This window comes from Loxodonta africana, chromosome 9, assembly GCF_030014295.1.
Source record: "Loxodonta africana isolate mLoxAfr1 chromosome 9, mLoxAfr1.hap2, whole genome shotgun sequence".
Classification (NCBI taxonomy): domain Eukaryota; kingdom Metazoa; phylum Chordata; class Mammalia; order Proboscidea; family Elephantidae; genus Loxodonta; species Loxodonta africana.
This window is the reverse complement of record NC_087350.1, coordinates 12,144,483-12,158,345: the sequence shown is the minus strand read 5'-3', so window position 1 is coordinate 12,158,345 and position 13,863 is coordinate 12,144,483. Positions and strand designations below refer to the sequence as shown.

The 13,863-nt window shown below is 45.3% G+C and overlaps 1 protein-coding gene across 1 annotated transcript in view; it reads left to right on the top strand.

Moving 5' to 3' along the window:
- Window positions 1–1,376, top strand: part of LOC135232403 (NUT family member 2D-like) — a 79,049-nt gene extending 77,673 nt beyond the window's left edge. The window contains exon 8 of the mRNA XM_064290960.1: window positions 1,155–1,376. Within this exon, the coding sequence (XP_064147030.1) occupies window positions 1,155–1,376 (222 nt within the window). The remainder of the gene's footprint in view (window positions 1–1,154) is intronic.
- The last annotated feature ends 12,487 nt before the right edge of the window (window positions 1,377–13,863 follow it).

Genomic DNA, 13,863 nt, shown 5'->3' with positions numbered 1-13,863 from the left:
AACACATGGCCAACAGAGTCCCAAATAACAGGCACAGAAGCACCCACACCCCTCAATTCTCACAATCCCTAGGAAGCTCACAACTACATCTCTGTCCAATATCAAGATATACACAACACCACACAAGTATCCACCCTCAGAAATCAAACACAAAACTCTCTCATCTCCTCAAGTACAAACACTGACCCCCGACGGCCTCTTAATATACACATGTGCCTCACATTCCAAATGCACCCACTGACACTCACTCCACTCCTCCAGGATAGAAACACAAATACAGTAACTTACAGCCTCAAATGCACACACAGTTGTGTGCTGGCAAAGGATTACACACCCGCGCCGGCTTTCTGCAGAATTATACACACATACAAAATGTCCCAGAAACAAATGGAGGAGTGACACACAATTTACTGGTCTCAATCAAACATGCAATACTTCTGAGTGGAAATCTTTTATACACACAGCATTAGCAGGATGCTTTTGTGGATCTTGGCAAACCTGTTGCATCCTTAATCCACCACGCTTGCAAGTCAATCATGACTCCACGCACGACACTACAAATAAATGTCTGATTTTTAGTCAACTCAGCAAAGTCACTCACTTCCTGAGCAAATCAGTGTCATTTGAACATGAAGGTTGGTTGACATGTTTCTTGCGTTAACAAGGAAAACCTAAGAGAAGCGAGGTCGTAGGCTGGAACTTGATTGAATTTTCTTTGACAGGAGATCTTTCTTTGCTTAAACAGACAGTGATTTTCAAATCCCGAAAAATTGTTCAAAATTAGGTATTGCTCACAATGTAACAGATAATGACTTGACACACTTGTCAGTTTAAAGAGGCATTATTGAAATTTCCCCCCTCATTTTAACTCCGCCAATTAGGAAAACAATCACTGCGGTCCTGACGTGCAGCCTTTGTCATTCCCGTGGTATAAATACTGCTGGCACAGGGCACGCTAGCAACCTGAGGGCGCTGAATTCTACACGGTGAAAGGGGGTCTCCCAATGCAAAGCCCACCTGCAAATAAGCCAAGAGCCTACAGGAGGGTAAAGCATAGCAGCAACATTACCAAGCATGTTTGCCTGTCCCTTACCTTCCTTTGTAATAGAAATGACCTATGAGAAAGCGGAAGAGCGGTGCGCTCCTGTGTGCAGGGTCTGAGGCCTCCCCTGGCACAGCCCAGCCCAGCCGCGAGACCTACCCTTAGAGACCCTGCCCTCCCTGCTCCTGCCGCGCGCCTCCCTGAAGGTGACCTTCTGCAACTGACGCCTGAGGCCGTTAGAGGGCGGCAGTTCGCGCGCCCCAGAGCCCTGTCCCGGGAGGTGGTGCGCATGCGTGAGCTCCTAAAGCAGGGCGGGCTTAGCCTTGCACCTTGAGGGTTTCTTACCTAAAGCAAACCGTTTGTTGTGAGTGCGTTCTAACTCACAGCGACCTCGTAGGACAGAACTCCATCATCCAAGGCCATTTTTGCCTCAGGCAGCCCTGCTGATAATTCAAGCCTCCCAGACTGTCTTGCAATAAGAAATGCTTGATTTTCACATCACCTGCTTCTGTGCTTCCAGCTACATTGTATTTGCATTTTTACATGCACTACACCGTACTCTCACTGTCCCTGGCTCTACAAATCTTCTAGGAATGCATGCTAACAGAACTGTTATGGGAACGGTCCTCAAGATGTGTACTTCAGTTTACTTTTCTCCTGTTTTGTGATTAGGAATTCGTTTCAGCCAGTGTTACTTCCTTCCTGTCTACATAGCAGGTAATGTGGGGGAAAAGAAAAATTCATTTTTTTCATAATATAATTATTCCTGTTAGCCCTTTAAAAAATCCTCACCAGAATTGCATCATTGTATTCCTTTTCAAGGTTTTTTGTTTTTAAGAAAAATTTCAATAATCAGATACTCTTTTTCTGGAAATTGCAGGATTTGTATTATTTCTCACTCCCTTGGATGACTCCCTGCATGACCCTACAGAGCCAACACATGGAGCCTCCAAGTGCACAGGCTGAGAGAGAAATCACAGTAGCTGAATAAGACTCAGTCATCACATTTTGTCATTTCCTCCAATGCTCTGAAGTTGGGTGGAAGATCGTCTGTTGTCTGTGCTCTATGACCCAAAAACAGAGATGATTTTTATCAGTGGTCAGTGCAGAACTTAGAGTTTTTCTGCAGGGATGGTCAGAGAGCCAGTTCCAAAGGACTTTGGGCTTTGTGATTTCATGGCCAATATTACTAAATTTCATGTGGGCTAATTTAATCACACATGCTTCCATGGTCAAATATTTTCAGGCAGTAGAAAAGGAAATTGGAGAATGTGGACGTTAATGTTCCTCCACAATGCAAAGTTTAAATCATTGGCTCTGGGCTCACTCATTCAAATCCAAAGGTCCTAAATCTAAGTAAGTATTTACAGTGGGAAAAACTGATGGACTAACTGGCAAGCGGAAGTATCAAAGAGCAAGTCTGCTTTTCTTGAAGGGCTAGATGCACTGATTTGCCCCACCGTCAGCCTAGCCTGAAAATCATTTAAGGTTGCTCCATGATAGAAGCTCAAGTCCTAAGAAAAGTTGCCAAGATTTTAATTTTCTCAAGCACCATGACTAGCTTTTAAAAATATCAGGGCGGTTTTTCCTGAATCTCTCTAACTTTATCATATAAGCTAAGACATGAGTAGAGTTGTTCATTGTAGGTGACAGAGAAAATACAAAGATAGATGCACGCAAGAAGCTACTCCCTGGTTGCACGGAATTAAGCCCGAGCAATTTCCAGAGAGGCAGAAGCTGCGTGTAGTCGCTTTTTTCACAGTGGTTGGGCAAGCACTGTGGATGCTGAAGATAGAAATATTCATTGGATCTTATCATGTTTATATATCAGATAAAACTCAGACATCACAAGGCAATTCATGAGGACCATCTTATGAAATGACTTTGTCAAATAATTGTAGTAAAGAGGGGAAAAGAACCCTTGTCTCCTCTGGGCTTCCAATTCTCTGCTTCTCCACTACAATACAACTACTACTGTCTTTTTCTACATTACCCTCGAGTCAAAATATCTTCCCCAGTGACAAGAATCTAAGTTAGTGCCAGCAGGGAAATTTTCTGAGTGAAGGCTGTCATTGTGGAATACTCCTCCTCAATGTCTCTCGCCCTCCTTTACAGCCTCCCATCTGAAGGCCACTACTGCTGTGAGAGCAGGATTAAAGTTGGTCTCATGTTACATTTCTCACTGCAACCACGTGGGTTCAGCACCCTTCACATCCCATGACCAATTTTCCATCAAGCTTCTCTTCCTGAAACAAAATGAGTGCTCTTCAACTCATTTTAATACACTGAAAATTATGCTCATGATGGAAAAAAAAGTCAGATACTTTATTTAATGAACATTCTGCCATGACTCCCACAACAATATGAGCACATACCTTGAGGAGCCTGGTTTCCGAAGAGGAAGGGTGTGTGTAGGGCTTCATGGCCCAGAATGGCTAGGTAAGGGTTAGATGGGAGCAAGTGTGTGTGTGATTTGACTTTGGTGAGTAGAATCTTGTTTTGGTCTCAAGATACCCAGCCATTTTAGGGCCATGGGGCTCTATCTAACACCTGAAGAACCAAGGGCTGTTGGGGAAAAAAAAAAAAACTCCTTACCCTCGAGTCGATTCCTAAGCTCTTTTAGTTTCAGAGAAATAGATTTTCTTCTTCATCGTCCTTGTATCTGCTCCCATTCCCACTGAGCCTACAGGTTCCAGAGCATTTGATGACCATTCAATATCCCAGATGATCAAAATGACCTTTAAGGCTCTGTATAATTGTTGCGTTGGTTTGGTGTGGGTGCTGTGTTTTGTGTTTGTGGAACCAAGATTCCAACTCTGACCTTCTGACTACAAATTCAGTTCTGTTCTTATGAGGGTGAGTAAGTCATAACAATAAAAAAAAAAACCCAGTGCCGTCGAGTCGATTCCAACTCACAATAGCTAAGGTTTTTTGTTTTTTTTTTTTAAACTTAGGTAGGTTTGCCAGATAAAATACAAGCCCCTTGTCAACTTCAAATTTCTGAAAAACAAGAACTGATGTTTTTGTGCAGTCCTCGTGGTGCAGTATTCTTCAAAGCATGTCCCCATATTACACAGGGATTCTTTGGAGTCCTGTATTTTACTTGCTAAATCCGGCAAGCCTATTCTTGGGGTAACTTTGAAGTTTACGAGAGTGTTAAAGTTCTCATTGTAGAATCTAGGGTATATATAAGAATATAAATAAGATCATTAATTCACAAAGGAAAAAAAAGCATAAATGCACAAGACTGCATTAATTTTAAGGGAAAATACATATTATATATAAGTATATAGGAACACAACTTAAATGTATAATGAGAAAAAAGGAAATTGAAAGCACTTTTGATAAAAGAGCATAGCTTGTATTAGTTACCCTCAGTCACATACAATATTTTTGGAAAGAGGAAAAACAAATAGAAAATATCATTGATTTCCACTCAGATGGAGAATTTGGTTGCCAAGAAAAGGTATGGAGGGATGAGTTGTCACTGTACAATCTATCTGAACTGTTTGACTTTTCCACTATGCAGAGGTATCTTTCTTTAATTACTGAATTACAGTCATTGTTAGGAATAAGATACTTAAATATGAATGTACAACATAATAATCTAAGAAACAACAGGAATCTACTTCTGGTCATGGAATTAGAGACTGTTGGCTTTCCTTTGATACAGAGGGACTTTCCAGGAAAAAGGATCATGAGTGAGGCTGGCCATGCTGCAGCCCCCAGAGTTTTCAGGAATGAACGGGAGTTCAGGGACACAAGGACTGCTTCCTAAACAATAATGCATACAATACTGTATGCACACACACCAAACACAATGTAACTTCTCAGAAAAACCTAATTTCAAACACTCGGATGCCTTGTCTCTATAAGTACCCCATCTTCCACTAGACAAAGTGTCCTGAATTTTGCGGTGCCCTTGTAATAATTCAAGAACCTACCACTTAGAGTTAGGGAACAGGTGGCTGTAGGGGCACAAAAGTAGGTATGTTGATAAGAACTGAAGTCTAGAGTAGAGCCTTTGTGCTCTGGATCTGAGAAAGAACCCACAAATGGCCCTAAGAGGTTCACACGATTTGTGCTGTCAACCATAATTTGAAGGAAATGTAGCTTTTGCCTACCTGTCAGATCCCTTTCATGGAATGTCTCCTCATCCCAACCTGCCCTACCCCCGCCCCCACTGTAAAATGTCTGGAGTCCTACATTCTACTCCTGTTTAGATTCAAACTTTTCCCTCCTTTTCTTGGATCCATGAGCATCTGTTGGAGTCAAATCACGCTCTGAGTCCAGGCCGTGGTGATTTCACGTGCTGAAGGCTGCCAGACAGCTGTGGTCAGGGCCCAATCCTGTGGAGATGTCTTCAGAAGGATGTAGGACTGGAGGGGAGGGGGTGTGTTATCAGATTCCTGCCACCCCTCCAACCCTTGGGAATTCAAATTGAAACTTCCCCTGGGGACAAGCTGTCTGAGCAGGAGTAAGGAGTGGACCATCAACACCACCCGGAATATCCCACCTAGGGAGCCTAAAGAGGAAGATTGGAAAATAGACACAGGGTGTTGGGGAAAGAGGAAAGGGGTTTTGTAGTGTCCATCATGAAAAGAAACGCTCAGGAGGAGATGGGGAAACCACTCTTTTGAAGACTCACTCCTTCAAGGAAGTCCGGAGGACACTTTCTACTTCAGAAAGTCCCTTCCCTGCTAGTGAGCCTGCTGGGGGCATATCGGACAGAGTGGATGTCAACCCTGTTCCATGGGTTGGAAACAGCTTATGAGAGTGGCAGCCTGTCTGCCTGGGATTCCTGATACAGGTCCTATGAGTCATTGATAGCTTGGGCCTCTTACTTCTTGGTAGACAGAGGCCTGGGGGTCTGGTTGAACTGCTTACAACTTCTCTAGCAGAAAACTTCTCAACTGGAAGGAAGGAACACCTAAATCACTCCAGGGACTTTTCGCAGTCTTCTCCAGTTCTCCCTTCCATACTGCTACCCATCAGTTGAGATTCATTTTGCTGATTTCCAATGACCAGGCAGGGAATTCAGATGACCTAACACTTGGTTGCCTTTCCTTCACCTCCGTTTACTCTTTTCCTTTGTGTCAATAGCAGCTCCAGTGCTGGGACCAGATATGACCATGAATCCTGGTGCCTCCATGTCTCCTTTCACTGCACTGCCCTTTCCCCCACACACTCATGGACCCCCACACCGAACACCCTGGGAGCAGCACCCGCTGCCACTCATGACTTCATCAAGCCCTCCACGCACACCTCTGGGGCTCTCTACTTTCCCCATGACACTTCTGGCACCAAGTGTTGGGGATTCTGGACGGATTTGGGCCAGGCCTGGCAAGGTCATTTTTCAAGTGAGGACAGAAGGGAGATCAGGAGAGCTCCCTGGAATGCAGACCTTTGTCATGGCACAGACCCCACTTAATTGGAGTGCCCCAGGGGCTCCCAGTGGGGCAGTTGAGCATGCTCTACCCCCTTTTGGGGAAGTCTCTGCTGTGATCCCTGCCACTTCTGTTGTGGGTACTCCGGCTTGCAGGAGAGCTTGCACCCCAGCTCTTTCTCTTCAAGCTCCACCACCAGCTGCCCAGCTGGCCTCCATTTTCCCCCAAGTGAAGGCTTGCTCAGGCCAACATGCTTCTTCTGGGGAGGGAAGCCTGGCCACCACACAATCTAGGCCTTCGCTGGATGACTTCTCCTGTAATCCCCAGAACTACCGACGTTGGCAATGCTTCAAGTCTCTGGCTGGGAGGCACCATCCCCAAAGCCCTGATACAGAAGCTCTTTCCTGCTGTCTCATGTGAGTGCCCAGTCAGTAGGGGCAACTGAGATTATCTTGCAGCTTTCAAACAAAGAGATCTTGGGGAGACACAATGGAGGTTAGGCTCTTTTAGGAACACTTGAGTGAAGGTCATGAGGGTGATGAGATATGTTCTGAGAAGATATATTCCTGATAATATTAACCACACCTCCCCATGTACAACACATTCAGGTGCTTTGTCTCAATTGATGTTGACCACCTTGTACATGAAGCCAATCTTTATACTGGAATCATTACCCTAATAATTATTTACAGGAGACTAAACACCATGTTTTTTTTTTTTTAAACACCATGGTAGTTGCTAACCAAAAAGTCAGCAGTTCGAATCCACCAACCCTCCTTGGAAACTCTATGGGGCAGTTCTACTCTGTCCTATAGTGTCGCTAAGAGTCAGGATCAACTCAATGGCAAAGGGTTTGGTTTCGGTTTTTTAAACACTGTGCTATATATTTTTTTTTTATAGTAAGGAGACATGTGATTTTGGTCTCAGACCACGAACACTATGTTCCTTCCCTGGTCTTTACTTTCCTAAATAGGAGTTGAGCATATGTTGGCCAGTGCCGTATCACATCCAAAGGAGAGAGGAAACAGGCAAGGCCTAGGACAACCACTTTAAGTTTACTCCCACCCTCATTCCTTGGGAGAATTCCAGTTACTACAGGGACGTGGTAGTGTATGCATAGTGATGAAGGGCTTGGGCTCTGTCCTCCCCAGATTTGTAATCCTGAGCAGGGCATTGTACATCTTCACCCTAGAGTATCTCATCAAATAAGGAGACAATTACAGTTAATTAATAGTATAGCTTAGAAGATGATATGAGCTAATATATGAAGTGTAGTCCAGAAAAAGTACCCACAAGAGTGAAATTGTCCTAGCTACAGTGTGTGTGAGCGGAAGCTGGCAATGAAGTGCAGGGACATGGGCTTCTGTGAATGAAAGGCAGAGTGATTACTCTTGTGGGAAGCTTTGTCTTTTAACAGCAGACCCTACATCTCTCTTGACCCTGAGCTTCCCAACAGGTCAATCAATACACAACTCTTATCACATTCCACGGGATGTTTTTCCACATACACTCTGCTCTCATTGGCTGAAAGATTGAAGGCATCTTCTTCCCTCCCCCACTCCCCACCTCACACCCAGGAATAAACAGGCAGTCCACTAATCCCAAATTTCAAGCGGTCTTAGGGATTCCCTGGATTCCGAAATAGCGAGTGGTATCTGGAGGCAAAAGCACTTGAAATCTAAAACACTGGAAGAGGGACTGTCAAGGACAAATAGCAAGATAGATGTGATGATGGGCAGGGGATGTGTGTAGGGGTTGGGTTAAGATGGGGATGGAATATGTACTTGTCGAAAGATACTGACATGCATGGCTATTTACCCCAGTCCTGCAATCCCTGGCTAGAATGAAGCCCACCATGACCCTGGAGGAGGGACTCCGGAGTTCTGTACAGGAATGGCAGCGCAAAAGCAATTTTGACCAGATGATGTTCTATGAGATGGCAGAAAAGTGAGTCCATGGCATCCTGGCCCTGTTGGGACTGAGTGATGAGGTGTGAATGAAGAGGGAGGGTTGGCACAAATCACAGGGTCTGTCTGAGGAGGAGATGTACACTTGGAGAGGGCTCCTGGTTCCCTGATGATCCCGCTCTACCCTCAGACAGCTTCTACCACCACATTCACTGCTTGGAGTTTTCTGTTCTACATTCTTTAAGAAATTCACCCCTTCTACATGTTGGATTTGTGGATGGCCTGAAACGGGAGTGTTAAGACAGAATGGGGATAAACACTGTGGATACCCATGGAGATACAGTCCAAGCTGTGGACACTCTGCAGTGAGGGGATATGCTGTACCAGACAAGTTCCTGCTTGCCTCAATGTCCATATAGATAACAGGGAATTTGAGGCCACTCTTCCTCATGACAACTGGTACAAAAGTGTTCTACAACCATTCCAGAATGGCCCAGGCTGGAAAAGATGTGTTCAGGGGAAGGCAGCTTCTCAGTCACCTCGTTGGACGTGTTTCTGTCCCTCATTGCCTTTCCTTCCTTGGTAAATTAAAAAAATCATCAGAGGAGCCTGAGGCTTTTGGGAAACCTCACATTCCACCTTTTTCCAAATGTCTCTTGGACCACTTGCCCACCTGGTTTATTTCCCAAGGCCTCAAAGCTTGAGACTAGGACCGGGACTCTAGGAACTACTCCTTGGTGTTATCTGCAATCACCTTCATCCCATTCCAGATTCAAGCTCTCACCTCTACCGTGGGCCTTTTAGGCAAGGGCAGGAGAGGCTTGGAGAACGGTGTGCATGAGTGAGTCCTGCTGTGTGTCATGTAGGTCTGATTCAATTCAACCAATCTGTGTCAGCGTTGTGGTGTGCCATCAGGTGCTAAGGGTATGGAAAGGTAGTGAGCACTATGGCTGTGTCAGGAGGAGCTTCCAAGAGGGCATGGCTCATTTCCTTCACAACCTTCCTATGCTTTGATGAGTTGTGCTGAAGGTGAAGGGATGAAGTGGTGAACATGTAAAGGACCCAAACCTTGTTCATGCCTCCTGGGAAATGGACTTACTGGGCACCTGGACAGGTCATCGAAGGCACATCTTTCTCCACTGCCCCATAATTGGCTGTTGCCTGGTCCTGGGGCTCCTGGTGCATCTTGCCTTCTCTTCAGCACAGCCTGTGCCTCCCTCACCCTTGTCAGGTTCATGGAGTTTGAGGCAGAGGAGGAGTTAGAGATTCAGATGTTGAAGCAGAGGAATGCGTCTGTCTGCCTGCCTCCTCCAGCTCCACGCAATGTTGATCCTCACAGGCCTTCATCCACTGTGGCTGGCCAGCATCCAGGTATGGCTAAGCAAGTTCAACAGAGCTACGGGCCAGGGGTCAAAAGAGGTATGTAGGGACTGGTTATGTTGGGAGCAGGCATTGTCTTCACATGTGGTACTTTTCTTTCAAGAGGGGGCAATGGTTATTTCTATCAGCAGAGACTGCCAGATGCCTGAGGTCTCTGCTACACTTCATTACACACTAGTAGTGAGGTGGTCAAGTTGTATAACTACTGTATCACATGGATTATCAAAGGTGGGCTCCAATATCTAATCACCTTTAAATGTGAGTCTCACTGAGAAGACTTTTTGAAAAAGAAGTAGTTTCAAGTTTCCCCACAAGATGACTCTCTTGGACCGTCTGCTTCTTACATCTCTCACAGTGTTTGTGGCTTCAGGTGTGCGTGCCCTAACAGGAACCTCTTCGGTGTCTCCATAATTCTGCCTTTACAGCATGGGGTTGGGTGGTGACTTAGTTATCTAGTGTTGCTATAACAGAAATACCACAAGTGGATGGACATGCCAATCAAAAATGTATTCTCTCACAGTCTAGGAGGCTAGAAGTCTAAATTTAGGGTACCAGCTCTCAGGGAATGCTTTTACTCTGTGTTGGTTCTGGGGGAAGGTCCTTGTCATCAATCTTCCCCAGGTCTAGGAGCTTCTCAGCACAGGGACCTCGAGTCCAGAGGACGGGCTTCAGTCTGCGCACTTCTTTCTTGGTGGCATGAAGTTCCTCTCCTCTTTGCTGGTTTCTCTCTTTTCTATCTCAAAAGATATTGACTCAGGTACAATCAAATCCTGTAGACTGAGGCCTGCCTCATTAATACAACTTCCTATAATCCTGCTTCCTTAACACCAGAGAGGTTAGGATTTATAACACATAGGATAATCACATCAGATCCCAAAATGATAGACAACCACACAATACTGGGCGTCATGGACTAGCCAAGTTGACACGCATTTTGTGGGGACACAATTCAATCCATAACAGGTGGAAAGAGCCCGAATTTGCTGCAACATAAACATCCTCTTTCCAACCCCCTCCTATAGTGTTCACGCCAAAGAAGGGAGGTTCCATGGCACAGCCCCTCAGCCAACATCAACACAGACCCCAGCACACTTGGGAGCCCAAGCGGCCCAATGAGATCCCTCCTGAAGCCGTCAAAGAGTATATTGAAATCATGGAAGATGTTCTCAGAACTGCCCATTCAGCCACTGTGGAGCCAGATGGAAAATATGAAGAAGAAAATGAGCAACACCACGAAGAGAATGAGCTCTACCCAGACCCGGGACTCCTGAGCTATATTGACAAGCTGTGTGCACAGGAAGCATTTATCACCAAGGTGGGCCAGGACCTGAGATTTGGTGTCTGTGGGTTCTGTACTTTTGGCATTCCAGCCACCAAACATCTGGGGTTTTACCCCAGACGTCGTAACTAAGCTCAGTTCCTTCCTCCATGATCAATTTGTGTGTCCTTTTCTTGTGTGTATATGTGAGTGTGTATGAGTGTCTCCGTATGTGTAGGTTGGGGTGGTGATAATTTAATACAATACTGGATGCAAATTTGAGAGGGAGATTATTGTCTTCTAGAACCTCTAAATCAGTGGTTACTCCTTATCAAGGATGTTCACACGCCGCCTCCTTCCATTATCAGGTGGAAACAGTTATTCACCCTCAATTCCTGGAAATGTTACTATCACAGAATCACAGGTAGATCCCATGTCCTTAAGGCAGGAGCTGGAGGAAGAGGAAAGACTCACTCTCACTCAGGTAAACCAGAGGAGGAAGGGAGAATCATAACATGAAACCCACAGGATTTCATCTAACCTGACAGTGCTTGGCTGTCATGGCTTCTGGGGAAGGCCAGCTCCAGGTGTGGGAGCAGGTACAGAATGAGGAGGTAAGAGATAATGGAGTGGCCAAGAAGAGGAGTGGAGTGGTAAGGCATTGCGTTTGGGAAAACCACAGAAGAAGACGGAGAGGCAGAGCTGCAGTACTAGTTATTGAAGGACACTCATGTGACTGACTTCCCTAAATCCTGTCACAATACTATGGTCTCCACCACCCACTCAGCCATGTGTTCTCACAACCTGTACAGAATCAGTAATTATCCATTTTCCTTCCTTGCAGCTGGTAGAGAAGCGACTGCTGGAATTGAAAGGAAAAGCGGGTGTGGAGGCACCCCCAACTTATGCTGTGCCAACCAGGGAGTCACCTTGTACAGAGTCTGGGACCAGTCAAGACCCAGGGAGCACAGATAACCACAACATCCAACTACAGATGAGCGAGAAAATGAGTACGAAAAAGTTGCATGTAGATGACCTGCCAAAAATGGCAGCAGATACAGTAATCTGTCCAAGTCAAAAGAATTTGCTCTCTTTACGTGGAGTCCAATGTCACAGGAATTTAAGTCTAAACAATCAGCTTCTCCTCAACGGGGTGCTAGTCACACCTCCCCTATATCGGGAAACAGAGAAACATTAATGTCCTTAGAAACCTCTTGTATTAGTGAAACACCTGGGAAAGGAGAAAGGTCCAGCAAAGAAGAAGAGGAAGAGGAGGAACTCCCCAGCCTTGACTTCCTCTTGGCATCTCAAGAAAGCCTACTGCCCTGGAGTCTTTCCAGAGTCCTCTGCCTGCCTCCAACACTCTGCACCATGGAGTTCGGGGTACCTGGGGAGCATCCCAGTTCTGATCTCCAGAGACAGTGAGTCTTAGCCAGCCTGGACATACAGGTGCCAAGTGTAAGATCCCAGCAAAGTCAGAGCTCCATCACTTGCTGCAAACTGGCCCTACTCAGGGGCTGACCTTGGAATCTCTGGGAGGCAACCCTTGACTGTGGGAGAGGTCCAACCCTCACTGCCTCTAAAAAGAAAGTGTGACCCTTCCACACATGGAAAAAGGAAGAAGCATCTTCTTAGCCAGTAGTGAGCTCTCCTCTTGTATATGTCAGACCCTCAAGTTGGGGTCCCCTAAATAGATTAGGGTTGTCAACTCCTCGCCCATACTTATTAGGCTAATGCTCCTCTCCTGTCACAGTGGTGCCTCTTGGTTGTTGTGAGCTTGGGCAGGGTACACATGTACTTCCATGGTGGGAGATGAAGAACGGTAGATTTACTTTAAAGAACAATCCTCTGTAAATTGGGATTAAAGACAGTTTTGTTGGAAGAAATTCTCACTGACTCTGTTTTCTTCTGTTCCTTCTCTGCTGCTGGATGGAGTGTGGTACTGTGAAAAGAAAAAGATACAAGTGTCCACCGTTTTCCACATCCATATGTGACTGACCAGTTCTCTCCTCCAGCTTTACCTGATGTCCTCAGAATGCTCCTGGGGACAGTCTGGCTTTGGCCACCCACGGCTCACTGATAAATCTCCAGTGATCACTTTCATCATCCATTTCTCACAAGCTGTGGCTTGGTTTGGGGAGCTTTCTGTGGGTATCCTGTCAATATCTCTGTCTCTTAACCATCTCTTAATGGAATTTGCATTTCAACCTTTCAGCTTTCTTGGCTATTAACTACTGTTTCTGTAATTGAGCCTGGAGGTTGCACTTTTCTTTAAGGTGCTTCTTTAATGTTTCCTAGAAACATGCCAGAAAATATTTCTTAAATGATCCTCAGCACACCCAGGGATTTTCCTGTGTGGTCTATTTGACTTGACAGGATTAAGACTTGGCTTCTTGGGGGCATGGCTTTCTGTTCTCTGCATTTACTCTAAGAAGTGGTATCAGGAATTCTCAAGAGGACTTCTAAATAAGCAATGGTAGTATGCTGTTTCTGGTGAGGACAGAGCGAGACAGAAATGTGTTAGAAATATATTTATGAGGATTTCTTTTGATAGTGTGAATATGGGCTATGAAGGTAGACAGAGAAGTTAGGAAGTCCCTTTGCCTTATTTCTGGATGGGAAAGAATCTCATTTAACTCAATTGGGAAGGTCCATCCTGCTGTGGTCAAGGGGACTGACGTCAGGTAACTTTGGAATCTTCCAGGGAGCATCCTATAAGTACTCTTCCCTTTCTTTCACAAATGATGAATGAAATTCTAGGGTTAAATTGATGTAGATTTAGTCTTACACTTACATTGAAAATAGCTCCTTACAAACAAGAGGAATCCTACCTTACAAAACAATTCTGCACAGGAAAAGCGGAGATGTGATGATGTTTATGGCGGATCT